The sequence below is a fragment of the Zingiber officinale genome, chromosome 8A, assembly GCF_018446385.1.
Source record: "Zingiber officinale cultivar Zhangliang chromosome 8A, Zo_v1.1, whole genome shotgun sequence".
Lineage (NCBI taxonomy): Eukaryota > Viridiplantae > Streptophyta > Magnoliopsida > Zingiberales > Zingiberaceae > Zingiber > Zingiber officinale.
The window spans coordinates 77,641,733-77,667,468 of record NC_056000.1 but is presented as its reverse complement, the minus strand read 5'-3'; the positions used below and the strand labels follow the sequence as shown (position 1 = coordinate 77,667,468).

General features: G+C 38.9%; 3 protein-coding genes and 1 long non-coding RNA gene across 6 annotated transcripts; 2 read left to right on the top strand and 2 right to left on the bottom strand.

The window, feature by feature from the left end:
- The first annotated feature begins 1,974 nt into the window (after positions 1 to 1,974).
- LOC122011739 lies at positions 1,975 to 3,368 on the top strand. The gene is made up of 3 exons (XR_006120020.1): positions 1,975 to 2,116; positions 3,176 to 3,198; positions 3,299 to 3,368. It is a non-coding gene; the product is annotated as an uncharacterized LOC122011739 (long non-coding RNA).
- A 13,238-nt stretch (positions 3,369 to 16,606) lies between these two features.
- LOC122009633 (bidirectional sugar transporter SWEET4-like) lies at positions 16,607 to 18,609 on the top strand. 2 transcript variants are annotated; one of them, XM_042565871.1, is made up of 5 exons: positions 16,607 to 16,923; positions 17,000 to 17,036; positions 17,128 to 17,509; positions 17,700 to 17,819; positions 17,999 to 18,262. In XM_042565871.1, exons 1-5 carry the CDS (start codon positions 16,881 to 16,883, stop codon positions 18,086 to 18,088), a joined length of 672 nt encoding a protein of 223 aa, XP_042421805.1. In that variant the 5' UTR covers positions 16,607 to 16,880; the 3' UTR covers positions 18,089 to 18,262. The 2 variants fall into 2 exon arrangements, with proteins under 2 accessions (XP_042421805.1, XP_042421804.1); XM_042565870.1 differs by lacking the exon at positions 17,999 to 18,262 and adding an exon at positions 18,273 to 18,609 and having other exon boundaries at positions 16,614 to 16,923.
- Positions 18,610 to 19,368: 759 nt separating this feature from the next.
- On the bottom strand, positions 19,369 to 22,646 carry LOC122009634 (protein kish-like). Its single transcript, XM_042565873.1, has 4 exons — positions 22,502 to 22,646; positions 22,287 to 22,393; positions 21,454 to 21,488; positions 19,369 to 19,640 (listed from the first exon to the last, which is right to left on the bottom strand). The coding sequence occupies exons 1-4, from the start codon at positions 22,502 to 22,504 to the stop codon at positions 19,573 to 19,575; spliced, it is 213 nt and encodes a 70-aa protein (XP_042421807.1). The 5' UTR covers positions 22,505 to 22,646; the 3' UTR covers positions 19,369 to 19,572.
- A 215-nt stretch (positions 22,647 to 22,861) lies between these two features.
- On the bottom strand, positions 22,862 to 25,091 carry LOC122011735 (protein ABIL2-like). 2 transcript variants are annotated; one of them, XM_042568113.1, is made up of 8 exons: positions 24,952 to 25,091; positions 24,675 to 24,833; positions 24,198 to 24,280; positions 23,953 to 24,103; positions 23,770 to 23,869; positions 23,595 to 23,669; positions 23,257 to 23,465; positions 22,862 to 23,137 (listed from the first exon to the last, which is right to left on the bottom strand). In XM_042568113.1, the coding sequence occupies exons 2-8, from the start codon at positions 24,777 to 24,779 to the stop codon at positions 22,961 to 22,963; spliced, it is 900 nt and encodes a 299-aa protein (XP_042424047.1). In that variant the 5' UTR covers positions 24,780 to 24,833; positions 24,952 to 25,091; the 3' UTR covers positions 22,862 to 22,960. The 2 variants fall into 2 exon arrangements, with proteins under 2 accessions (XP_042424047.1, XP_042424046.1); XM_042568112.1 differs by having other exon boundaries at positions 22,865 to 23,137; positions 23,257 to 23,468; positions 24,952 to 25,090.
- Between the last annotated feature and the right edge of the window lie 645 nt (positions 25,092 to 25,736).

Sequence of the window (25,736 nt, the reverse complement as noted above, 5' to 3'; positions counted from 1 at the left end):
ATCTCCCAGTAACAACGCCAAAAACTTGATGTGTACAATCTGCAAGTGCATGGTTGTCGTCAAGTAATAAAATATCGATTCTACATAGACTGTTGATTAAGCACTAGTTAACTTCGCACAGTGAATTATCTAAACAATCGAAGGTTGGCTCACGAACACTTAAGAGAGAAAGAGAAGGGAAGAAAGTATAGAGAGAGAATAAGCATAAGTAAGTGAAATATGATAGATTCTAGGATTTCAGTTTTGTTATGATGCTAGGTAATGTCCCTATGTATTGTTCATCTACCTAACTCCATACTTACATTCTTGTAGAGCTTCAAACTAAAGTCTGACACAATCCTGCGCAGGTTGTACCAAAGAGTTTACTCATGTCCTAACATCATTAAGTAAAGAAGAAACTCTAGAAAATCCGGCTAAAAGGATACCCTAGGGCCCCCCGGCCCTGTCATACAATCTCTAGAGTTAACCGATTTACTTTCTAATGGTATATTAATGCAATTAAGTAGAAGATGTAACCTAGAAAGTCTGGTTAAAGGGATACCCTCTGTCACAGAGCCCCCGATCATACAATCTCTAAAGTTAATCGATTTACTTTTTAATGGTAGATTAATGCAATTAAGTAGATGTAACCTACAAAGTCCGGTTAAAGAGATACCCTCTGTCATAGGGTCCCCCAGTTATACGATCATTAGATTATATAAATCACTTCCTAATATTAATTTGGGAGAAACCCTCTAAACTCTAATTAGCTTCCCTTTAGGGAATTGCACCCCCCCCTCTGTTTCAAAGGTGATACCCTATAAAGTAAGGGATACCCTCTGTCACAGGGTCCCCAGTTAAACAAATTAGAGTATCTCCACTATACGGTGAACAAAACTGTACATCTATATGAATTGACCTCACACACATTTCTTCAAACACATATAAGGTACAACACACATAGAACAAGTCATAAAACATATCATAACATAAGAAAATGTCCAAATACATAGTTCATACATCACATCACATCACATCACAACTACTTCCTACATCCTAAATCTAGAAAATCTACTCTATTGCGAAGGATTTACAAACAAGAAATAAGAAATTAAGCATCTTACAATCCAAAACACAAGATAGAGAATAGAGAAATGCTTATCTATGGAACGCCGATCTTCTTGCTTGCAATCCTTGCTCAGGAGGTGCACAAATCAGTGAAGATGGATGATCTAGGGTTCCTCTAAGGGGGAGAATCCTTCCCCAAGTAATGAGGGGAGCCTTAAACCAAAGATAAGTGAAAAGAAAAGAAAATCCTCCTTTATAGTAAGGGGACACGACCTCCCTTATTTTCTCAGCCACGGTCGTACCTTTTGGCACGACCTGGGCTTGAACCGCCACGGCCGGAGAGGCACAACTAGCCTCTGAAGTAACTTTGGAAATGTGGCACGATCATACCATTTAGCATGGCCAAAACACAGTTCGGCTCTGGAAGGAGGGTACGACCATGTGGATTCACATGACCACCCCTTGTTGATAGCTGGTGGGAGGCACGGCCGGTAGGGGATATGGTCGTGTCTATGGGGCATGACCTGTCCTTGGGCTTGCATACGGCCGTGTCGAGGGCACGATTAAATTATTGGTCTTCTTTATATCCATTTTAATGTACGTCTTTGTTTTATTTCCGTTCTAAATGACATCATGTTATATTCATAAAATATAAATATATATGTTAAAAATACTTTAAAAAATATATAATTATACTATCTTTGATAAATTATCAATAAATAAATATATATATATATATATATATATATAGTAAAACGATATATAGGAAATTGGGCCAAGAATGATGGCCCAATTTAATAGAAAATTCCGGCTCGATTCGATCCTAATTAGACCATTGCCTCCATATTAAACGTGGCATGTTTCCGACCTGAAACGTGGCATCTTCTAGGTCGGTAGTGTACGTGGATTAACTTGATTTAAAGTCCAACTGGCGTCCGCATCTCCAGAAGCTTCGGCTGCATCTTTATCTGTCGCGTAGGGGCGTCACCTCTTAGTTTCTCCGTAACCGGACGCAAGCGGACGGACGGAATCCAGGGAGAGAGAGAAGTCATCAGAGAGATCAATCAAGGTGCGTGCTGATCTCCCTTTTCCTGATTGTTTCTGTATGGTATGCTGCCTTTTCTTTGTGAGTTATCGCCTCAGAAATTTGTTTGTGACAGATCGAAATCGTATGTTGATTTTTTTTTTTTAAAAAAAAAATAGAAACTGAATTGTAGGTAGTTCACACAACTCATGTTCTTGTTGTTTGGATCTAGAAGAACTTCCAAGTTGCAACTGATGGCATGCATCTTTTTCCTGATGCATATCTTATATCTAGGGTTCATGATTAATATCTAATAAACTTTACGTTCAAAGTTTCAAACTTTTGTCCGGTTTTGAGACGTGAGATTAGCCGACGTGATATATTTAAGTTGTAGGTCATCATTCTTTTTTGACAGAGGAAAATACGCAGAACAGTATACAGTAGGTGTAGGATCTTGTGCGTATTAAAATGATTAATCATTTTCCTATAAATTTTATTCTATTTTCATGTCGAAGGAAGATTGAAGTTCCTGGGAATTGTGATCATGTCGACCAATTCTGGATTATAAGGAAATATTTAATGTTCTACTAATTAAGAAATCATCCAAGAGTAGAATTTGTAAATACAGTTTAAGTGATTACTTACATCACACAGAACTAGTTTTTGTTTGGATCCACCTCATAACAAATAGAAGACACAAGTAATGATATGATTGATGAGTTTTATTATTAATAATATTATTTATTTTGTGAAACTTATGATTGGTGAGGTTAATCATGACTAGGTGAAACTTAACTATCACAATGTTCTAGAAAGCTACATGTTTCAGTCTTGGAGATCTGTTTCTGCTACAATTTGGGAACACAATTAAGACAAGACAACAAAGTTAATACATAGTGTGTAGGCATACTGTGTATTTTGTCAAATCGTTAAGATAATGCAGTTGACATACTTGCTGAACTTGTTTAGTTTTGTTTGCATCATATAGATTGATTAGAGTTTATGGAGGCACATTTGGCGATGGAGTCATAAGTTTCATGAGGCCTTAAAATTTACTTACCTGTGCAAACACTAGAAGACTAATGATCTATCTTTTCCTTGCAGATGTCTCACTCAGGAAAGACAAGGTCAGTGATCCTGTTTCACATTCGACATTGATTAAAAAAAAACGTCTTCCCTGTTATGTTTAAGGTTCTTTACTATTACTAAATATATTTGGTAGTTCAGGTATGCGCACTCTCGTTATGTGTCACCTTCACCTCTATCTTCACCTTATCTGCACGGAACTATATATTGATATAGTTAAGAGAGAATTAATAGATAATTCATTATTAGCTAGATTAGGTTTTGGAAACCTAAACTCAATACCTCTCTCCCCTCTCTCTTGCCACCGACCACAATAAGAGGTTCTCCTCTTATTGCCGTGAACCACCCAAAGGAAAAAGATCTTACTTTTTCTTCTTCTTCCTCTTCTTGATCCTTCTCCTTCGCTCGTGGCTAGTACCTTCCGAAGGTGAAGTTTGCTCTTTTGGAGTTATCTTTAAGAGCTCAGCATGGATACGAATAGAGATGAGGTTCAATAACATCGCAAAAAGTTGATGCTCTTCTTGTTACAGGTTATCTGTAAGGTATATCTAGAATAATTGTTATTTGATTTCATTTTTATTTTATGATCTTATGTGCATGATTATATCTTGTATATGTGTGGTATGTGTGATGTAATAAATTAGTTTATTTATCGTTAAGTTTTCCGCTGTGCATGTTTACGAAACATGTTTTAGCACACATCGCATCGATCATATCCCAACACGGGCTTTACTCACTAGGACCTAGGGTTAACTTCGGCTAGGGTTTTCACCATATAGCTTCACTCACTAGGATCTAAGGTTAACTCCCCTAAGGCTTTCACCATCTGCTTCACTCATCAGGACCTACGGTTACCTCCTCCTAGGTTTTTCACCACCTGGCTTCATTCACCAGAACTCAGCATTGGATTGACTCTCTAGGGGTTCGAGATATCGGGTCCTCCAGATCTATTGAATTATACCTAGTTTCCACAATCTGCCAAAATTTTCCTTGCTTAGCCATAACTAGGACTTCCCTTGGTAGACTTCTCACCTTTGCTAATCATCCGATCAATCTTGACCTGACGAGACTCCATCAAATAAATATGAAAACTCTAGAGTCGATTGCACCAACAACCTCCTCCTAAGATTTTCCATTATTTGGCTTTACTCACCAGGACTTTCACCACCTAACTTCACTCACTAGAGTCTAACTTCACTCACAAGGAATTTCACTATCTAACTTCACTCACTAGAATCTAGCTTCACTCACCAGGACTTTCTCCACCTAACTTCACTCACTAGGGCCTAACTTCACTCACTAGGACTTTTACTTGGAGTTCACTCCTTCAAGACCTAGGGTTACCTCCCCCTAGTGTTTTTCCTCTTATCAAGCATCATGCCACCTTAACTTGCTTGGACTTGCTAGTCACTTGGTAGATTACTCACCATTGCAGTCACTAGATAGACTACTCATCACTTGCAGTTACTTGGTAGACTATCCACCACTTACAGTCACTCAATAGACTACTCACCACTTGCCAGTCATCTGGTCAATCTTGACCTGACTAGACTTCTCACTTGACTAGGTCAACCTTGACTAAGTTCCATTAAATATATTGTTAAACATCGAAACTCTGGAAGTCGATTGCACCAACATTTTATCTGTCTGTATTTTGCTATGGAACTGATGATACCATACCATTTCAGGTGAGCGATATCATATTTTGCTTCAAAATTCATAATTTTTTAATGAATAAATTTTCCTTAATGGTCGGTTGACCTAAGGACACTAGGTTAATGGGTCGTCCACTGCGAGCACTTCCCTATTTACCATAGTAGTTGGTGGGAAATTTTCATTGGAATAGCTCTGTCATCCCAAGATTAATTGATGTAAGCTGAATACCTAGTGAAACTAAAAAGAATCCATAATTTTTATCTTTTCCTCTGAGCAATGGTGCAATGGTAGAGCACATTCTCAATTTCCCAAACATCTAAGAATCAAGTCTCATGCTTGGCAAATTAATAAATGAATTTTCCTTAATGGGTGGTTAACCTAAGAACGTTAGGCTGATGAGCCGTCTGTTGTGAGCACTTCGCGATTTACCTTGATGGCATGTAGAAAAGTTCCTTGGGGTTAGGTCAATCACCCCAGGATTAGTCGCGTAAGCTAGATACCTGGTACCAACTATAAAAAAAATCCATAATTTTTTTGACCCTGAGGCAATAGTGTAGTGACAAAGAGTCTTCTCAATTTCCTAGGCATCTGACGTTGGATAGGATAGGGATTACCCTGTGGGCTAACGAGAAGAGAGGAATTAAGGAGAATGCAAGAAGAAAATCCTCCAAAACAAAAAGAAATTTATCGTTCTCTAGATTTTGCCAAAAATAGAAGCTTTGTTAAGAATAAAGGATTAATTTCCCAAACAGATATACAAGTATTTATATAGACTCTAAACCATAAACAAAAGAAATGAAATAAATTTCAATATATAATGATACGCCAAATAAGGTGGGACCTTTAAGTTAGGCTAAGGTTAAGAAGGTCGGTTGACATAGTAATCAAAGTCAAGAGAAGGTCAACACTCGGGGCCAGCTCAGAAGATTGTCTTGACCGAGTGACTATCCGACCGAACCCTTTGGCTGATCAGACACCAAGACCTTCAGTATTGATGGAACACTAAGTCAAGTTAGCGCCATCTAGAGCAAAATCCCCTTGGGGCTATCACGACTAACTATTTCGGCCAAATAATCTAGTTGATCGGACCTATGGTCCGATCGGACAAACTAGTCACTTGGTTCAACCAAACTTTGGGCCAAACGGAAAGGCCGAGCTAAGGATGAGTCCCCGATAACATTCCTTAAATCTGACATGGTTACTCTTATAAGCGACAGCCAATCGAACTACAGGAGAGACTCAATCAGTCTGCTAGCTAAGTATATTGAGGGCCCTTCAATCCAACGATCTCATATTCCTTTTTGACATTTTATGCCACGGATGACAGAGAATATTCTATATACAAGTTGTATTTTAGAAGCTTCCACTCTACTAAATGCAGAGATTGTGGGCCCATTTTAGAAAAGATGTCAGAGCCTCTTTATGGTCTGCCCTTTTTTAAAAATATTTTGAGATTCGTGCATAGACAAACAGTAATATTATAAAATAAAGGGGGGGCTTCGTCTACATGCACAGGTACGCGAGACTATATAATTTTACACACGTATCCACTATTCATTCTACTATTCATTGTCTTTTACCGATCACTGAATTGAGCGTCGGATTGTCTACATTGGAGATCTCTTCCTTGGCCTGGTTGCTAATGCTTGTTTTGACACGCAGGATCGTTCGGAGCCATCCTTCTAGCAAGGAGTCTTTGCCTAGTCAACATCAGAGTCATCTGCCCAACATGTAATCTTCCCAGCTTTTAGATAGGATTATATAGACTACAGTTCCTATTAAGGAAAAAATATACTAAAATTTCTTAATAGACTTATAATTCTAAAATTTCTAAACAGACTAAAAATATAAAACTATAAAAAGATAAAAAATATCAAAAAATAATAATTTGTGGATCCTCTTATATCAGTAATCCTGAGTTAAAAGGACTCATCCTCAATTTAGAATAGTGTTAGGTGATAGCCCAATAATAACCCAAGAAGAAGATAATCTAATACTAAATTGATAAAATTTACTAATAATTATCTCATTTTTATCCAACTTCAATCTCTCCTTTATTGCAGACACAAGCTCCTTATTTTTGAATTCCTTCAGCTGACCAACACCATACTGATCGACGACATCAACTATGAAAAGAACTTCATAGCCTATCTTCTTAAGCTTTTCAAGGCATGTAGCCTTTTTTTTTTCTCTCGTCGTCACCCTTCCGTTTCTCCAACCCAATGTTTTTTAAGATGTGCATGATTCAGAATTATCCTTAATAATTAATAATTTTAGTTATCCATTTAAAATTATCAATAAAAATCTTGTTTGATTTAGATAATCGATGATTCCCGAGTATCTCTAGTCATCTAGCGTACAACTTCCGGGCTCGGTTGGAATCTCCGTTAGTCGGTCCACCAGTTATGATACTAATTCCACCCCGAGCGGCATTGTTTCAGTTTTCCTCCTCCCGAGCAAAGTTTTCAAATCGTCCATGCGAGGCTGGGGTGCGGCCGTCACTCTTTGTTTGATGATGCCTCCGCTCGGGTGACTGCCTGCTCTCCTCTCGTCGTCCGGTAGTAGGTTGCCTATATCGCAGTTTGGGGGAAGGCAACCATCATCGATAACTCCGGGGAGTTGGCTGAGCGACTGCGGGGACTCCACAGTAGTCGCGGGTGTTGTGAGTGGTGGATTGATGGAAGGTACAGAATATAAGAGTCCATACCTTTCCCTTGGGCCTTGGCCGTTCAGCCGCCACGTGTTGGACAACGTGTGGTCTTGCTTTCTGATGTGGTCATACCACATCGGCTCGGGGCTCTCTTGGAGGTTGATGGCTATTTGGTGGCCTCCGCTTGATCGACACAGATTGTTCTGATGGCGCTTCTTTTCGTCGGGCCATCTGGGCTTCTTCCACATTGATATACTCGCTGGCCTTCTTCAGCATATGGTCGTAATCGCGAGGCGGCTTCCGAATGAGCGAGCGGAAGAAGTCCCTGTCGATGAGCCCTTGGGTGAAGGCATGCATCATAGTTTCGGATGAGACCGTGGGGATGTCCATGATCGCCTGGTTAAAGCGTTGAATGTAGGCCCGCAGAATCTCCCTTGGCCCTTCTTCATAGAGAACAGACTGACGCTGGTCTTCTGATAGCGTCTGCTGCTTGCGAAGTTGTGGAGGAAGGCCGTCCGGAAGTCCTTGAAGCTCTGAATCGATCCGTCCGGTAACCTTCGAAATCAACGTTGTGCCGAGCCAGATAATGTAGTGAGCAAGACTCGACACTTAAATCCATCCGTGTACTGATGAAGGGTTGCAGCGTTGTCGAACTTGCCAAGGTGATCGTCTGGGTCAGTCGATCCATTGTACTCGCCGATTGCCAAGGGCGCATAGTGCCTTGGCAGAGGATCTTGCAGGATCGCCTCGGAGAACTGGCGATTGATCCGCTTGGGGGATGAGTCAGCTTGAGGCGCTTTACCCTTTCTCGTGTCCTGAGCGGGAGCTTCATCTGATGAAGACTGGTCTCGATTTGCTTGCGCGATCTCGGAAGGTGTCTGGAACAAAGCCCGATGGAATGACATCGGGGCGGGCGGCGCCTCTGCTTGTGTACCGGTTAGACCTTTGTTCTGACCCATATGGAGAGCTGTTCCGACCGGTCTTCATGCGCCGCTCGGCCTCCGAATGCTAAAGTTGCTTGTTGCGCCAGCCGCTCGGCTAGCGCCTTCTGTTGCTGCTCTATTATCTTGGTTGCTCGCACCTGTACAAGCGTGTCAAGCTTCTCTTGGGAGAGCGTCATGGTGTGTTGGCGTCCATCTTCTTCCATCTCCTCGACTCGGATTCAGGTGCGTTCTCACAGACGACGCCAATTTGATCCTGTCTTAGAGTTGAGTCGACGGACGTTGGGGATGTGGCGCTCTTGTTGACTAGTTGAAGACTTCAAAGGCATAGATCCTTTGCCGCCTTGAACCTGCAAACACAATGCCGAGCCAGGGAGGGGTTCCTCGACGATGGCCCTTCGACGCTCAAGTCAAATCTTTGGCAGAAAGAAGTAGAGCTAAGAAGAAGCGAGCACTGTGGCTACAATAATCAAGTAAAAAAAAACGCATACCTCCGTCGAAGCCTAGGGGTCCTTATATAGGGCTCCCTAGGGGTGTGTGCACGCTTCCCGAGGTGTGCACGCTCCTCAAAGTATACATAAAATGGGCTTGTCAGAAAAGCACGTCTGACGCCATGCCTTAATAGCACGAGCATATCCCAGACGTGACAGTGGAAGTTTCCACCGTACGATTCTCTGGTTGACCATGCTGCTGACCATGCCCCTTGTCGGTGGCACTGTTTCCTAAGAAGATCTCACCACCTGCTCCCTCTGTCCTTTACCGGGCCGAGCGGAGGAACCACTCGGCTAGCGCCTTTCCCGGGTCGAGCGGAGGCCACGTCGGATAACGTCGTCTGGGTGGATGCCCGCTCAGCCGGTGACTTGGTGTCCACACCCACCGTGTCGAGTGAGTGAGCCTTAACTGCAAGGTTGACGTCGAGTTTACTGTTAGCCGAGCAGGGTGGTCGCTCGACCTTCGTCTTTTCTCGCTTTGCCTTATGAGCGCTGGAAACTCGGCATCAGGCCGAGCTGTCGAGATGTCGGGTTGGCTATTCCTCCTACTGATCAGGAAGGTAATCCGCCTGGTCCAACGTCTGCCAGGTGTTCGACCTCCAGCCGAGCGGGCCCCCCTCTTACCATCGGATAACTATCTATATTAAGTGGTTGTGTTTTTGTTCCATCCGTGTGGGATGCATATTATATTGCGCGGTTGTGTTTGATTTCGGTCGTATGAGTTGTAGATACTATACTTGTACTCCCATGTGACATTGTATCTAGGTTTAATATGTTGTCATAAGGAGGGAGATATTATCCATTTGTCAGGCAAGGACTCCTCAAGGGTGTGACACTAGTGTTATATATTGATAACATATTACTTATAGGAAACGATGTGCATGTTCTACAATCAGTTAAATATTAATTATCCAAAACATTCTCCATGAAAGACATAGGAGAAACAACCTATATCCTTAGAATTAACATCTATAGAGATAGATTGAGAAAGTTGTTTGGTCTTTCGCAGTCTACATACATAGATAATGTGTCAAAATGGTTTAGTATGGAGGAATCCAAGAAACATTTTCTTCCCATGAGACATGGGATTCACCTTTCAAAGTCTATGTGTTCGAGCACACAAAACGAGAGGATACGGATGAGTCAAATCTCATATGTGTCAACTATAGGATCGATTATGTAACGACCCAATTTTTCCTATTTCGAGTTCTAAATGTCCTCAAAAATATCTGGAAAATGCTTTTAAAATGTTCTAGAGATTTTTAGAAATTTTTAGAGTATTTTTACATAATTTTTGGAGGTCGTTTGGTATTTTTACAAAATGAAAGAAGTTTGGACAAAAATTATCAAAGCTGGGATTCGAGCCGTGGACCTCGGACTTGAACCGAGTCTTAACCGAACTCCGCCAACCAACTGGTCTGCCAGTATTTTGTTAATCAAGAAGGGAATAAAATGTATATAAGGTAGAAGTTAGTAACAGAGAATAAGAGGAAAAAGGGGTGCAACGAGGATCGAACTTGCGATCTGTGGCTTCGAGCAAAACCCGCTTGACCGGCTGCGCTCGCGGGCTGTGTTAACCTAAGAGGGAGAGAAAAATATTTAAGTTATAGTTAGAACCAAGAATAACTTAAGGGATAAGTTTATGTTTCCTTTTCCCGTGACCTAACTTCGCGATCCCTCTCCTCTTCTCCTCACACGCGACGCCGCACGACTCCTCTGCTCGGGCGAAACAGAGCCGTGTTAGGGCTTCGTCTCCGGCGCCGGCAAAAGGCTCTTTTCGGCCGATCTTCACCCAACCGTGACCCTCTCGTCGTGGAGAGCACGCAGATCCGAAGGAGACGCCGAGACCTTCACCTATCCGAAACCCTAGCAGTCATCTTCTCGGTTGTAAGTTAAAGAACAAGGGTGAGTTGCTACTCACCTGCAGTAGGAGTAGTTCCACGATTTCGTTGTTCTTCTTTGCTTTCTCGCCGAGCAGGAACAACCCTAGATTCGTCGGTTGTTAAATTGAGCATTTCGGTTTTCCATTTGCTAATAATTAAGAATGATCAGTTTTATTTGCATTTTTGTAACCACGAACAACTTTACTAGAGCTTAGAACAGCCCCTCTTAGAGCTTGTTGCAGTCCGGATTCTAGTGTGCTTTGTTTCCATGCTTGGGTTTTCTGTACAGCAAGTGTTTCATTGTTTCTTGTATCGGATTTTCTTCTGTACAGCATTAGGATAGCTTGAAATTTAAAAGCAGCAAGTGTATCATTGTTTTCTTACAGCATTAAGATGGATGTTTCGTGTTGGTTACTTAGGAGAACTATGCCTTAGATGTAATTGAAAAGTCATTAAATAGGCTGAAGTGGTTTTCCAAAGTATGATTTGGTAAATTCAATCATGCATTTATTCAATTTGACATGATCACATACTTCATATACATTTAGGGTTTGGCATCGCCTCTTAATCTAAGTTATTCTCCTTATTTATATGGTTGGTATTACCACAACATAATACAGAAATCACGAGGTTTAAATTCTATCTCCACCAACACTTCCTAACTAAAGGTTTAGCTAGCCTAAAATATTTTCTAGGCATTGAGGTTGTTTGGTTATAGGTGTACATGTAGTTTATATACTTGAAGGTGTTGATATGACAAGTGCTAAACCATTTGGCACTCTTATGTATCAGTGAAGAGGAGTTAATATCTAATCAAGGGGAAAGTATTATGGTTTCGGTTTGGTTGAAGTGTGCTGCCATGAAATCTATTTCAGAACTTGTTAAATTTGGATATGAACAAATAGTTTTAGCTTTAGTTCTTAAAGCATGTAATTTAACATAGTGTAGTTTTAAAAGAATAGTGAAGATTCTTGGGTAAGTTCATAATGCAGATTTTAAAAGATTATAGTGAAGTTTGGTTAAGTCCTTACAGTGCAGATTTTTATTTAGTAGATCAGTGCAGACTTTTATTAAGAAGAGTAGTGCAGATTTTATTAAGTAATAGAAGTGCAGTTTGCCTTTTCTAGTTTTTTTTTCCTTAGCTATTTGTAAGCATGAGCAGACTTCTTTTCTATTGCTATTAGACGTACAGTTTTTCTTTGCTATCAGTTTAACATGAGCAGTATTGATTCCTATTTTTAGTCCTTTACTACTAGATACATATGAGCAGTTTTCTTTAGTTTTCATTTGCTATTTTAACAAGCATGAACAACCATGTATTCTAGTGGAAAAATAAGAGTTCTATTAAATTCTTTTAGAAGTATTAATAAGTAAAAAGAAAGAAAAGGAAAAGAAAGAAGAAGGCCAAGGCCTTAAGTAAATTCCAAAGTCAAGACTTTAGGAATTTTGACACACAAGGTGTCTATTAAAATGCCAAGGCATTTAAAAAAGAAGTAATTAAGACTATAAGTATTTTACTTTTAAGAAGAGGCTAGTACCCGACTTCACAAGGTTGTCCTTAAACAAATCCAGGTGTCCAATTCCAAGGTCTTGGCCCTGGTAGACCAAGGTCTGATCTTTTAGGATTGGTGGCTCGCTACCCCAACCTATTAGGGAACGCGCATAAAATGGTACTATGCCTGGGCCCAAGAGAAGTTGATTATTATTTTGAAGTATTAAAAGTATAAGCTTTTGAACAAGTAAAATAAGTTTCACATCAGTACAAAAGTATTAAAAAATAAGTTTCACATAAGTATTAAAGAATAAGTTTTTAAGCAAGTGAAATAAGATACAGAAGGTGTTTAGAATTCAGTAAGTTAAGTTCTTTATGCAAGCATGATAGTATAGACTTGCCTTACATGTTTAGCCTTTCAGTATGTTTCTTTACTAATAGAAGAGCATGAGTTAGCTTACTGTTATTTGCTATTTATGAGCATGATTAGCTATACATGTTTAGTATTTCAGTTAGTATGATTCCTTTATTGGTTTATGAGCATGATTAGCCATACATGTTTAGTATTTCAGTTAGTATGATTCTTTTGCTATGTATGAGCATGAGTAGCTTTACATGTTAGCATTCAGTTTTAGCATGTTTTTAATTATATACATGCATATCGAGTTTTTGTGAGTTAGATAGCGCTCACTAAGCTTTATGCTTATAGTTTGCATTTCCTCCTACTGCAGATAAAGGAAAAGCTAAAGTATGAAAGGAAGGCGACAAGGTGGTGGTAATGAAGGTGTGTGATGGCTGGACTATGGGGAGATCAAGAGTTTGCTAAGGAATTGTCAAGACCTTTCTGTTTAGAGTTCTTTTTGGTTTTCCTTAAACGCTATTATGAGGTTGGGACTGTAATTGGGTTTATTCTGTACTTGTGGGCTGATATGTCCTATTGTTGGAGTTATATACTTGTTTACCATTGTTAGAATAGTTTCTTTTGAGTTATTGTGTTATTATTACTGCGTGGTTGTGAAAAAAAAATGTGTTCCAGCCGCCTGTGGCTGAGTATATATCATTTGTATTGTTGATTTGGTCACCGGTACAGGTGAGATTCTGTCGAAATTTTTCGGTAGGGATTCCTCGTAGTCAAGTAACGTACCGGTTAAGTAGAGTTAGTAGTTAGATAACGTCCACCTTTAGAGTAGTAGTAGTAGTGTAGAAGGTGGGATCGTTACAGATTATATATGTTATGCTATGTACTATCGCTCTGAGTGTCACCAACAAATATTAGTTGAATCCAAGAATGGATCACTGAGTGGTTGTCAAGACCATCCTTAAGTACTTGAGAAGTACTAAGGATGTGTTCTTGGTATATAGAAATGATGATATGCAGGTATACTGCTGTCAGCTTCTAGATGGACAATGATGACTTTAAGTTTCAGTCTAGATAAATAATCACCTTCAATGGAAGTACAATTAGTTGAAAAAGTTTCAAGCAAGAAATCGTTACTAATTCTATCACTGAGGCGAAATACACTGCAGCTTTTGAAGCAACAAATGAAGCGATTTTGATCAAGAAGTTTGTCACTAAACTTAGTGTAGTTCCGAGCATTGTTCAAGTATTACAAGTTTACTAGGATAACATTGAGTCCATTATATAGGTTAAGGAACCAAGATTTCATCAATGATCTAAACATATACTTTGCCGCTATCATTTGATCAAGGAGATCATAAGTAGGAAACAAATACAAATTGAAAAAAAAATCTCACCTAAAGGAACCTAGCAAATCCTTTAATAAAGACTCTACTATAAAGTAAGTTTGAGAGTCATGTTGAGTCCTCTGGAATTATATACCAAGGCGACTGACATTAAGCCAAGTAGGAGTATATTATATTTGAGAGGTGTCCTAAGACAATCACCTTAGATATTATATTTTTTATTGGATAAATATAATTCCATATTTAAGTATGCATTTTATATGTATATGATATTGATTTTGAACTCAATTAATAAAGTCCACAATACAATGCATAACATGAGAGAAATTGTAATTGAATCACAATTAATGAGAATCTCTCCATGTGTAATTTTATATGTATTAAAATATTTCATAGTCGATGAATTGATGAGATTAGATAGCATCAAATTTATAAGACTAGCATATGTTATGTTCCTTGGTTTATCCAAGCAATCAGTTTTCACTGGCTAGAAACATTGGGATGTTGAGAGTTAACATATGAATATTGGTTAAAGGTAACTAGTTCATTCAATGTGACATACTATAAGACTTTATATGATTCTATATATGTCCATGAAAATCTCATTGCAACTTGAGTGCAAATTTCTTTAGATTTAAGATATTCAAATCATCTTGGTAATTGAGACTTATACTTTGACATTTTAGCAAACATATCCTAGGAGGTGTAAGTTTAGGATGATTGGGTATAAGTCAATATACCCAAAAGTGTTTGAGTAGCATACAGAGTATTCACCGCTCCTTTATAAGGAGGCGTATACTATATGGTCTCTTGTCAAGATTATTACTCGTAAGTCTTTAATCAAAGCATTACACGCCAAGAGGATGGTCTTCTTGGACATGTATTTAAGTAATTTGAATATGCAAGATAAGGAACTATTACTTGGGCTAGGTATAACATAGTTAGCCTATTGGAGACTGACATATAGATTATATCATGAGCCAAATTGATATAAGATGAGTGAAAGGAATAGACACACTAATAATTGTAGATCATTATTTACTACTAGGCGCCACTTATGATTGATCCATAATTAATGGTTAATTATGAAAGACCAACATAAACTAAAATTTATTGGATCACGCATACTACGAATATATCAGAAAGACTAAATAAGTTTGATAATTAGATTCTTTGATTGAGAGAGACTAAGTCTAGTATGACCAAATGAGACGCAAATATGAAAAATATTTATTGGAATAAAAGTGATGGTGGGTCATGCTCATTGTAGGTAAGGTTAGATTCATTATGATTTAGTAATAAACCTAATTGGTTTGGTTTAGTTATGATTCAAAATTGGTTTGGTTTTAAACTAAGATTAATGCTAATAGATCTAGTTAGTATTAGGTTTTGGGTTTGAAGATGAAGAAAAATCTAATTGTGAATTAGGTTGTTGCTTTTTCTTCCTCTCCCACTTTTTGCCGCCACCGCCCAAAGGAGGTAGCCCCTCTTTGTGCTCTCGCCTTAGGCCAGTGTTGTTTGTAGTCACCGGAGTCCGTCCACCTACTGTTGATCTTCCTCCCGATCGTCGGCCATCCAGCAGCCACAAAGGGCGCCAGACAGCAAGGAGGAAAGTCCTCCTTGATTGCTGTCGCTAGCCACCGTCGCCTCTTCCAACTCATCGACGGTGCCGCCAGCAAGCCTCTGGCCACCTGCCCTTGTTGTTGGGCCTCAAGGCTCAGCTGTCTGCTTCCTACAGTCAGTTATCAAGCCACTGAAAAGCGACCAAAAGTTATGGGTAGCAACTTCTACAGCGTCGGACAACAACCCCTTTGGTTGCTCCCTCTCTCTCTTTGTGCTATCGGGCTGTCCTCATTGTCAAACACAAAGGCGAGTCAAGTATGCTCTCTCGAATCACATCGTCTTTTCCTTCAGCTCGTGCCGAATCAGAGATGAAACTTGTGACTTAGTGAAACCGTCTCGAATATATCTTGACGTGGATATGGATAGAGGCAAACTTCATCAAATTTACTAGTTAATGTTGTTCCTGCTTAATGTCATCCAACATGTATAATTTCGTTTTAAAATTTCATTCTATGGCTATGTTTGCGCATATGTGTATATGTGTGTAATGCGCATGTCCTAATAATTTAGGAAATTATTATATTTTTACTACTTATTTACTAAATAAATTTTAAAAATAAACATAGAGACGCCCAATAAGAACCTACTATAAGTGTTTTTTGATTTATCTATAATAGAAAACTTCGGTAAAATAGTGGGTAAGCTGTGCCAACTAAAAAAACTCTACAAAATTAAAATGTCTTCTAATATTTAATATTTAATGTTTATTTATTTAAAAAATGCCCCTCTAATATTTTATCGATGTTAAAAATGCCATATAAGATTTTTTCTTTTACTGACAAAATATTGCTTATGGCTTTTTCTCTGTTTATAGGATACAAGAGAATTTTTATGTCGGTGCCAAACTGATTCAAACAGATTTGAAAGTATCACGGGAACCATGCACAAACATAGGAGATAGCGTGACTGTCCTGGTATGCCCAATCGAATCGATTGACGGAAACATAATTGTTAGAGAAAAAAAACTCTTCCCATCATCCATCACTTGACAATTGAATATCAACTAAATTGCAGGACGAACTGTCAAAGGCCACTGGAATCATCTGAATTTTGATAGCGAGACTTGGTCGACTCGCCCCCACCGTGCCGAGTCGCCACGATAGCCGAGTCTCAACTCCAAACCCTCGAACAAAGTGCCACCCTATTTATTTCATCCCTATCCTCCTCTCCCTTCCATTCCCTCGAGTTCTACTCGATCTCCTCCGACGCCGTCCTAGCTTATATATCTCACCGCTTCTCTTCCTCCCTCTTGCAAGTTTAGCTCTCTGTTTACAGTACGAATCATGGTTTCTGCCGACGCCATTCGCACAGCAGTTGGAATTCTTGGTATGTGATCTCGCTTTCGGAATCTGTTTACTGCGATATCTTTAATTTGATTTAATTAACAAATTCGATGTTACAGGGAATGGGATTGCACTGGCTCTCTTCTTGTCTCCACTGTACGTACGCTAGCATATTTACTTAGCTTGTGCTTAATTAATTTGTGGAAATATATAGATTGTAATGGTTGATGGAGTTTGATAAACACAGGCCGACGTTTGTGAGGATATGCAAGAAGAGGTCGGTGGAGGAGTTCTCGGCGGTGCCGTACGTGGCGACGCTGCTGAACTGCACGATGTGGTTGGTGTACGGCCTTCCGGCAGTGCACCCCCACAGCACCCTGGTGCTGACCATCAACGGCGCCGGCACGGCCATCGAGCTCGCCTACGTCCTCCTCTTCCTCGTCTACGCCCGGGGCGGAAGGCAGCGGGCGAGGGTGGCCGCCATGCTGGCCGCCGAGGCCGCCTTCGTCGTCGCCGTCGCGCTGATGGTGCTCACCACGCTGCGCACCCACGAGCGCCGCTCGATGGTCGTCGGCGTCCTCTGCGTCGTCTTCGGCACCATGATGTACGCCGCGCCCTTATCTGTCATGGTAAGTGAGTAAAATTAATTCCACATATATCGATCAAAATATTATTGGTATTCGCTTCGGAAAAATTTTAAGGAAGTCGTTTTCCGATCGACATGGAACATGTGTCGACATGGATGTTAATTGATCAGCTAATTGGGGGTTCGGTGAGTTCAATCAATGAACTAATTATTTCTTTTTTACACTGTGCCAGAAATTGGTGATACAGACAAAGAGTGTTGAGTACATGCCTTTAAGTCTGTCGCTTGCGTCTTTCTTCAATGGACTTTGTTGGACGGCTTACGCTCTCATCCGCTTTGACCTTTACATCACTGTGAGCATTCCATCCTCTGATGATTAAATTTGGAAAGGAGCTTTTTTTTTTTCTTCTATAAATATTTTTTTATTATTATTAATATTCAAATTCAATTTTACTATTATCTTAGCTAGATAAACCATTTATATATCTAAATCGATATAAATAAGTGTACGCAGGTTCTAATAATTTTACAGATCACATGCAATGTTGGATGGGGTGAGAGAGAGAACATTGGCACTGCTGACTGCACTACCAATCATGCAGCAAGCAATCACTGGAATTAGACGTTCTGTGTCTCTCTCTCTCTCTTTTTCAGACTTCGAAAGAAACAAAAACATTTGCAGACTCAAAATTGCTATTCCCTCGTGATACAAAATAAACTCTCGTGAATGATTTCCTGCCACCAGACATTGAATGACCCCGACGCATCACCTTTATTTGGCTTCTTTTGTTGCAATTTGCATGCAGATTCCCAACGCGCTGGGGGTGATGTTCGCCGTGGCGCAGCTGGTGCTCTACGCCGTCTACTACAAATCAACTCAGCGGCAGATCGCCGACCGGAAGCGTAAGACGGCGGAGATGGCAGAGGTGGTGGTCGTCAAGGCGGCGGCGCCCACCGTGGCTGTTGATGCTAATGATGATAAGGCCGGAGGCAGCGGCGCCCAATGAGGAGGCCGGAAGAATTCGAATAATATAGAAATTAATTTTCATGGTGTAAAATTAACCTAAAAGGCAAATTTTAAATTTGCTTGGTGCTTGAATTTTTATCAGAATAATTGTTCGACTTTTTGCTCTGCTTTTAAAATTTTTAAACTAAACCTTCTCGGCTCCATCTTGTATCTTATTGAACGTACTCCTAAAATATAAGAGAGAATAATGTCTTATCCACCACCCTTCCTTTTTCAGTTCATCTAATTTGAACAGACAGAAATGAATCGAAGTCTTTTGTTACTTTTCCTGACTGATTAAACTCTCATGTCTTTGATGCATTCATCAAAGAAATTAAACTCTATGCTCCAAATTATAAATTGTGTAACATAGGATTTAGAGAGCATACAAAGGCTTGGAAGATTATTTTCAAGCACGGAGCGAAACGCATCCTTGCCATAAGTTTTTAGTAATACGGCCGCCATGATTTGCAACTATCTCCACTTTAGAAAGTAGGAAAAGAGATCTAACTAACTAGTAAATAGAAGAAAATAGGCGGCCTAAATTTAGGTTATCGAAAGCAACAGTTTTTGCAACTATCTCCACTTTAGAAAGAAGAAAAAGAGATCTAACTAACTAGTAAATAGAAGAAAATAGGCTGCCTAAATTTGTGTTATCTAAAGCAACAAGTTTTATCAACGAAAGTAAAGAGGCTCCATGAGAACCAAAATAAGAGCTGGAAAAGATCAATTAGCAAACTATTTGGTCGATAGAGTTAAAGAACTACTTTGCTAACTAATGTCATCATATGAACAGCACTAAGTATTTTGTACTTCAATAACTATCAAACAGAGCTTGAGAGTCCACAAGAGGGGGCTGCTAATGTAGGGACAGTTATCACTCAGTTAAATCAAAATTGAGTGCAAGAAAGCAAGGATGATATTGCAAAAGCAAAACAAAAATATGCTGGGAGACAACGACCAAAAGTTTTGGTTTCATGTTACTAGTTACAACTGTCTTCAAACTTGCTAATAAAAAATTCAATTGTCTCGGTACAAACAAGAGAGATTTCCTCCAGGATGTAAAAATTGCTTGATTTTACCAAAATAACTTACATCCGTCAGAAAATAATGATGGAGATACCCATCGCAAAGCAACCCAAGGCTACCCATGGGCTTAGGCGCTCACCTGAAGCAAAATAAAGATGGATGTGCATCAGAAAATTCACAGCAATATCTTATATTTATCAACCACAAAAAAGGAATATAATGGCAAATTGAAGAGGTGTAGAGTGGACACAGTTGGATTTGTTAATTGGGTAAGGAAAATCAAATCTAGTTTGAAATGTTTCAGTTTGTAAAGTCCAAAGTGAAATCTAACTGCTGAGCCATCACAAACAAAACTAGTAGACGCCATTGGAAAGGTTGTGTGGTGACACATTGGTATTTGATGCAATTTGTTCATTGCACGGGTTATCTTTCGAATTGAGGCTTTGAACTTCTTAAAAGTATAAATAGGGAAATAAAGTTAGATACACCAACAATCTATCTGACGAAAAGTAACAAAGTGAACTAAGGTAAATAAAGGCCAAGTGCTAAGTGATGAAGTAATTGAGCTAAAGAAAGAGAATGTTTTCAAGAATATCTGTGTAAAGTGATGAACCCCACTCCAGCACAATTCATTTGTCCAAAAACAGGTAAGGAGAATCCTAACATTGACATGCTTCCTCGTAGCTCAAGCATATACTCCAATGACTAATCTCTTGGTTAGGACACGCTTCAATATATAGACAGCACTACATTTGCCAATGTGGGACTTGTGGACTCTCCTAGCTAGTTTCAACACAATGGCTTGAAAAAGAGCAGGAAAGATACTGAAGGATGGAAAAGTTTATGAATATGATCACGTATCAAAATTTATGCATGCAAATGCAACATGCCCTAGAGTTCATGTATGATTTAAACCAGTTATCCTTTTGCAATATTTTGCACACTATATCCTATTATTCTGATGTTGTCAACAATCATTATCAAGAAGGATATAATAACTTAGCATTTTGTACTCTCCACATAAATAGTGGAAAGCTAGAATGCAAGTATAAAATGTGATTGGTTAATACATTCTCTAAGATTGCCAGATTCATAAAGAAAGGAATGAGAATCTGTTTACGTCATATGTAGGGCATGTGGATGCGTGCATCTTGTACTAATATACATATTGAACTAAGTGTTTCTGAGTACTTATACACTTAGCGAAGCCTGAAATTGCATACAGATGAAAAGAATTGCAAAAGCAATAGACTAACATTGTATGCTACCTTCTCAAAAATGATAATCCTGTCCTATCTATTTGGAATCTATTCCATACTAATTTAACATTAGTTCCCATAATCAAGTAACAATAAACTTAAGTTTTAGGAAGAAAATGTGATTAGTCAATGCACACACGCTATAAAGAGGCTAGAACCATGAATAAGGAAAAGGAGCTCATTTCAAGAAAAAAATTTAACCACAATCATCAGACATTAAAGTGCATTTGCATGAAAATTGCAAAAGAAATAATCAAAATTGCAAACATCGACCCAAAAAATATAAGACACAGATATTTTAATCAATTAGGTTTAAGATTGTTTTCATGTCATTATGACGCGAAATACATCATCATCAACCATATTTGCCTCAACTCATTGCCACCAAAGGAGGGGCTCGCACTACTGCGTAATTTGTAGGTTGATGTTTACACGCTCGACTATCAAATCAGGAGTTTACTCAGCTATATGTAGCACATAGCGTTAGTTAGCTAAAGGAAAAGGCACGTGTAGAGCAGAGCTTGCCTAGCTAGCGACCGACGTAGCTTAATGTCAACAAGTGTGCAGTGGAGGCCGATATACATATGCTAATAAATTCCTATATAATACTTATATTTAATGCACTACCAGCTTTACATAAGATAGAGAACAATCATGATTCATTCCAAACAATTGTTTATTTAAATAACATACCTATTCTAGCAGCCTTCCAGAAGAAACCACGAAACCTGACAGAAAAAGCTACAGAATCAAATACTGAAACTTACTAGTTAAGCTAAGATTAAAAAGTCGACATCTAGATTCTAGAACACATCGTGATGCGCTTCAACCCTTCACCCATGAGAAACGCATGTACATTTAGAATAAGACAATGCTAAACAAGTGTAATGACTTCTGCTGCACAACTCTGATAACATATGAACAATAATTTCGAGGGCACATAGTATAGAAGAAAACATTAAATGGGATGACTAACAATCCTGACAAGCACCTAATATGGAAGTTTGAAAATGCTTTCCAACTGAGAATTAGCTAGAATCGTGATAATATTTGAAAAAATTACAACAAGCCTCACAGTGTCTGCTAGTTAACTTTCAGAATTTCCAAGATTGAAAATGCTTTACAATCTTCTGCAAAATAAAAAAGAGCTGGTTGAACCTTTTATTCAAGTAACAGGAGACATCTTGAATATGAGTTTTCAGACTTCTGTTCTAAAATAGTGTTCCAAGCCATCATAATGATCACAGTGTCAATATGTCAGTTGAAGTTAACTCTTAGTAAATCCCATTGCTTGTCCAACCGTTTCAGCCACAAGATCCAACTTGATTATATTTAATACCTCCGCAAACAGTACCTTTCAATGGTGTCTCAAAAAATAAAGAACTTTCATGTTTTGCATTCCTTCTGCAACTCACGAGTCACCTAAACTGATACTGCCTCTCAAAGAACAAGCCTAGAAAACTAGCATACAATAGAATCGTATAATATTATCAACGATAAACAAGAGGAAGCCTGGGAGTAATTACCCGGTTCTTTGCTCGAGAATGGCGGGAAACTGTATCTTGATGTAGGTGCAGGTGCAGATCACCAACAGCACCACCGTCAGGAAAGAGTGGAAATTGAACAGAGCCGACTTTGGGAGCAGCCAAGTATCAGCATCAGGATTTCCCCAAATCGATCAGCAAGAAATAAGGCACGAGCCGATGAACGAATCAGAAAGTGGATCTGGATTTGTCCTTACCATCAGAGGCAATTCCTAGATACCAATCGAGAAACTCCGATCTGTAGAGCAGCGGGGACAGCCCGGAAGGACCTCGTATGGCGAGCGCCGGACTCGCCGCTTCTCTTTGCGGTGACGACTTGGCCGCCAAGAAAACACAGAAATACACATTGAAGAAATTTTATTTTACCCCTGTAAGTCTACCATTTACGAAAACACTCCCGGTCAAAGTTTCCTTGAGTAAGGAGCTCTTCGCATTTTGCCCCTCATTATTAGTATTATTAAATTAATTGACTTTATCGGCTGGTATGACAAACATACATTAGTATCATTTTCACTGATTATTATATTTTCTTTCATTACTATTATCATTCCACTGATTGAATGTCTGAATCAATTAGTTTTATAAATAATCTACATCATGAAAACAAAGAAAATAATCTTCATTTTTTCTTTTGTCTTTCTTCTTCCTTAGCTTGCTCAATATTCATCTAAATAATTATACATAGGCTCGTCAGTCCATGAACTCTTCCTTGAGAACAAGCCCTTGAAAAATCCCCTCTTTTTTCTCCTATTTCCCTCCTCTGTCTCTCTGCGTCTGATCCTCTCACCATCATGCAAGTATACTGGAAGTGAATGTTGCGGCTCCAAATTATACTGCAAGTTAAAACAATAAGGATTATTGCTACATTGTTCTTCATTTTTTTCACTAATTGCTCGACTGCTTTCTCACTAGAAAGCATAATGAGTGGCAAACTAGATTCTAATCATCGTACCTTCGGCCATGAGTCAGATATAAATGGTCGATTTGCTTGAAGTTGTGAATTTTCTCTTCTTTCCATGTCGTAAAGAGCACAATTAGGATCTTCCTGAAGCTGTGCAATCAGCTTACTTTTGTCTAAAAATGTCTTCCCAAGTCGCGGCAAGGGCCAAGTCAGAGTGTATGAACTAAGGACAGGAGGAGGAGGAGGCAACCTGCGTCGAGCTGCTGAAAAGATTGCAAAAACATGTACATGTTAGTGTTGACTGATGAATCTAGCACTTTTCAGATGATTTAATCCAGGTGATATAATGATACAAAGTGTGATATCTCATGACAAAATAATAGCATTACCAGTTTTATGCTTTCTTAGTTTGCTGGCCTCTTGAGGTGGATGTATGCCTTCATACGTTTGCATAGGTTCATCACCTATATTGATAACCAACCAACACAAACTTAAGAAAAATGTAACGATAGATGCATTGATATTTGATGTGGTAAATAATTATCAAAGATAGTATCATTCTGCCTTGTAGAATGTAGTGCTTGTGATGCTTTGGCGATTTGATCAAATGGGATTGTTCATGAAGGCCTTCCTTGTCTAGACATGCTTGAAATGTATTAAATCTCTAGTGTTGGAAAGATAGAACACTTGTATCAGAACACAAACGACTGCATTTGGGGGTGAAGGGAAGGATTGAGTTGATGATACCTGCTCAATGCATGATACTTGAAACTCTGCAGCAGAGATCTCATTAACTTCTTGATGGAGAAGGTTGTTTACATTATTCGATACCAAGCCTAATCGATTCACAGCATCAGCAAGAGTCTCAAGAGTATAACTTTTCAAAGTCTTTGAGATTCTGATGAAATGGATCAAGTGATCTCAAATTAGGCAAAACTCAACCATCTGAAATCTAGAGAATACAAGGATAGTGTACATGCAAACAAACACACAGTTCTTTCTTGTCGTCGTTCTTGTAAGATAGTTCAAAATATTCTGCTGCCGAGTATAACTGCGATCGCATGTTCCTCAGACCCTGAAACCAACAAGCAAGGTGAAAAGATCGCAATGAAGAATCTGTGGTTTTCAACCTATTAAGTTCTTCAAGACTTGTTGAGAGTAGGGTCTTATTTGAGATAACCAAGATCGAGTTCCTAGTTTCGGTTATCAAACTCCACTATATATTTTTTTAACTGGGGTGGAAATGATTTAATCTATAAAAACAGTCCTGTCATACTTCATGACTATCAAATATGAACATCCAACAAAGGTGTGTCTTCTGGATGTTAATCCTAACTGCATGATTAAAATGATAAAACCTCCATTTTTGCAATGAAAGCTTACTGAGTTAACATATGAAACATCATAGCAAGAATGATCCATGATTTTCCTTCAGAATTCAGACTAAGCAAAAATTTCAAGTAAAAAACCTTGAGACTTTCTGACAACAGCTGGTTCTGTGGAATGGAGACATCCAAGCTTGACTCCTCCTGCAGGTTTGCAGACATAGAGGAAGCAGATGGAGATGTTATCATAGTATGAAGGCCAACTTAGAAGGTAGAAAATCTTGAAGTGTCTTCTTCCTTCGTCTGCAAATCAAGGGAAAGAATGAAAAGATATGAAAGACTATATCTCCATACTACCACTGAATCAGAGAAGTGAGAATAGGAGTATAGGACTATAGGAGCATGGAATTGGAAAAACTACCTGTAACGATAAGATTTAACTCTTTTCGCTGAGGCACAGCTTGGATTGCTTTGGCTGCTATTATAAAGAAAAGGGGAAGAAACAGAGAAGGGTTCTTTTTCATGCCTTGTTTATTAGATTCATCACCAACTCTCAAATCATGGTTTAGTTTTAAAAGGAGTTGGTATATAGAATATACAGCTTGTTAGTTCTTTCCATCATCTTAAAAACACTTAAACATTGAGCAGTGAAGCCTAACATTAGCTATCATTAAAAGGTAGCAACTTGTTGCTTTTTCTACTTTTCAGTGCTCCCTTTTTAGCTTTAAACACAGATGACCAAATATTCCTGATCATTTTGAATGTCAAATGAACTCCAACTAATAAGATTGCTCAATTCTAACTTTTGCCTAAGGATTCTTGTTTTAATATATTGTTTCTGCCATTTGAGACATGCTTCTTATACAAGGAAAAGTTCTTTAATAACACTTTGCCCCTAATTTTGTCCTTAGCTTTGATGTATCATGTTCCATATGCATGACTAGCAACTAGCAAGGAACTTCATTGTTCTTGAGCCCATTCATAAGGATTCATAAATAATTAAGTAATTTTCATGAAAATAATCTCATTAACTTCCCCAATTAGTGTACTTGAGCTACCTTCTCATAACCAAACCAAGTTGTAAAATGAGTTGTTGGCCGTGTATGAACCAGTTTTCAGCATTAAGAATATTAGTTAGTCAAATATTCTTGGTCATCATGATTCTCTGTTCAGCTGGAGAGAAAGACTACTAGCTTTGTCAAATTA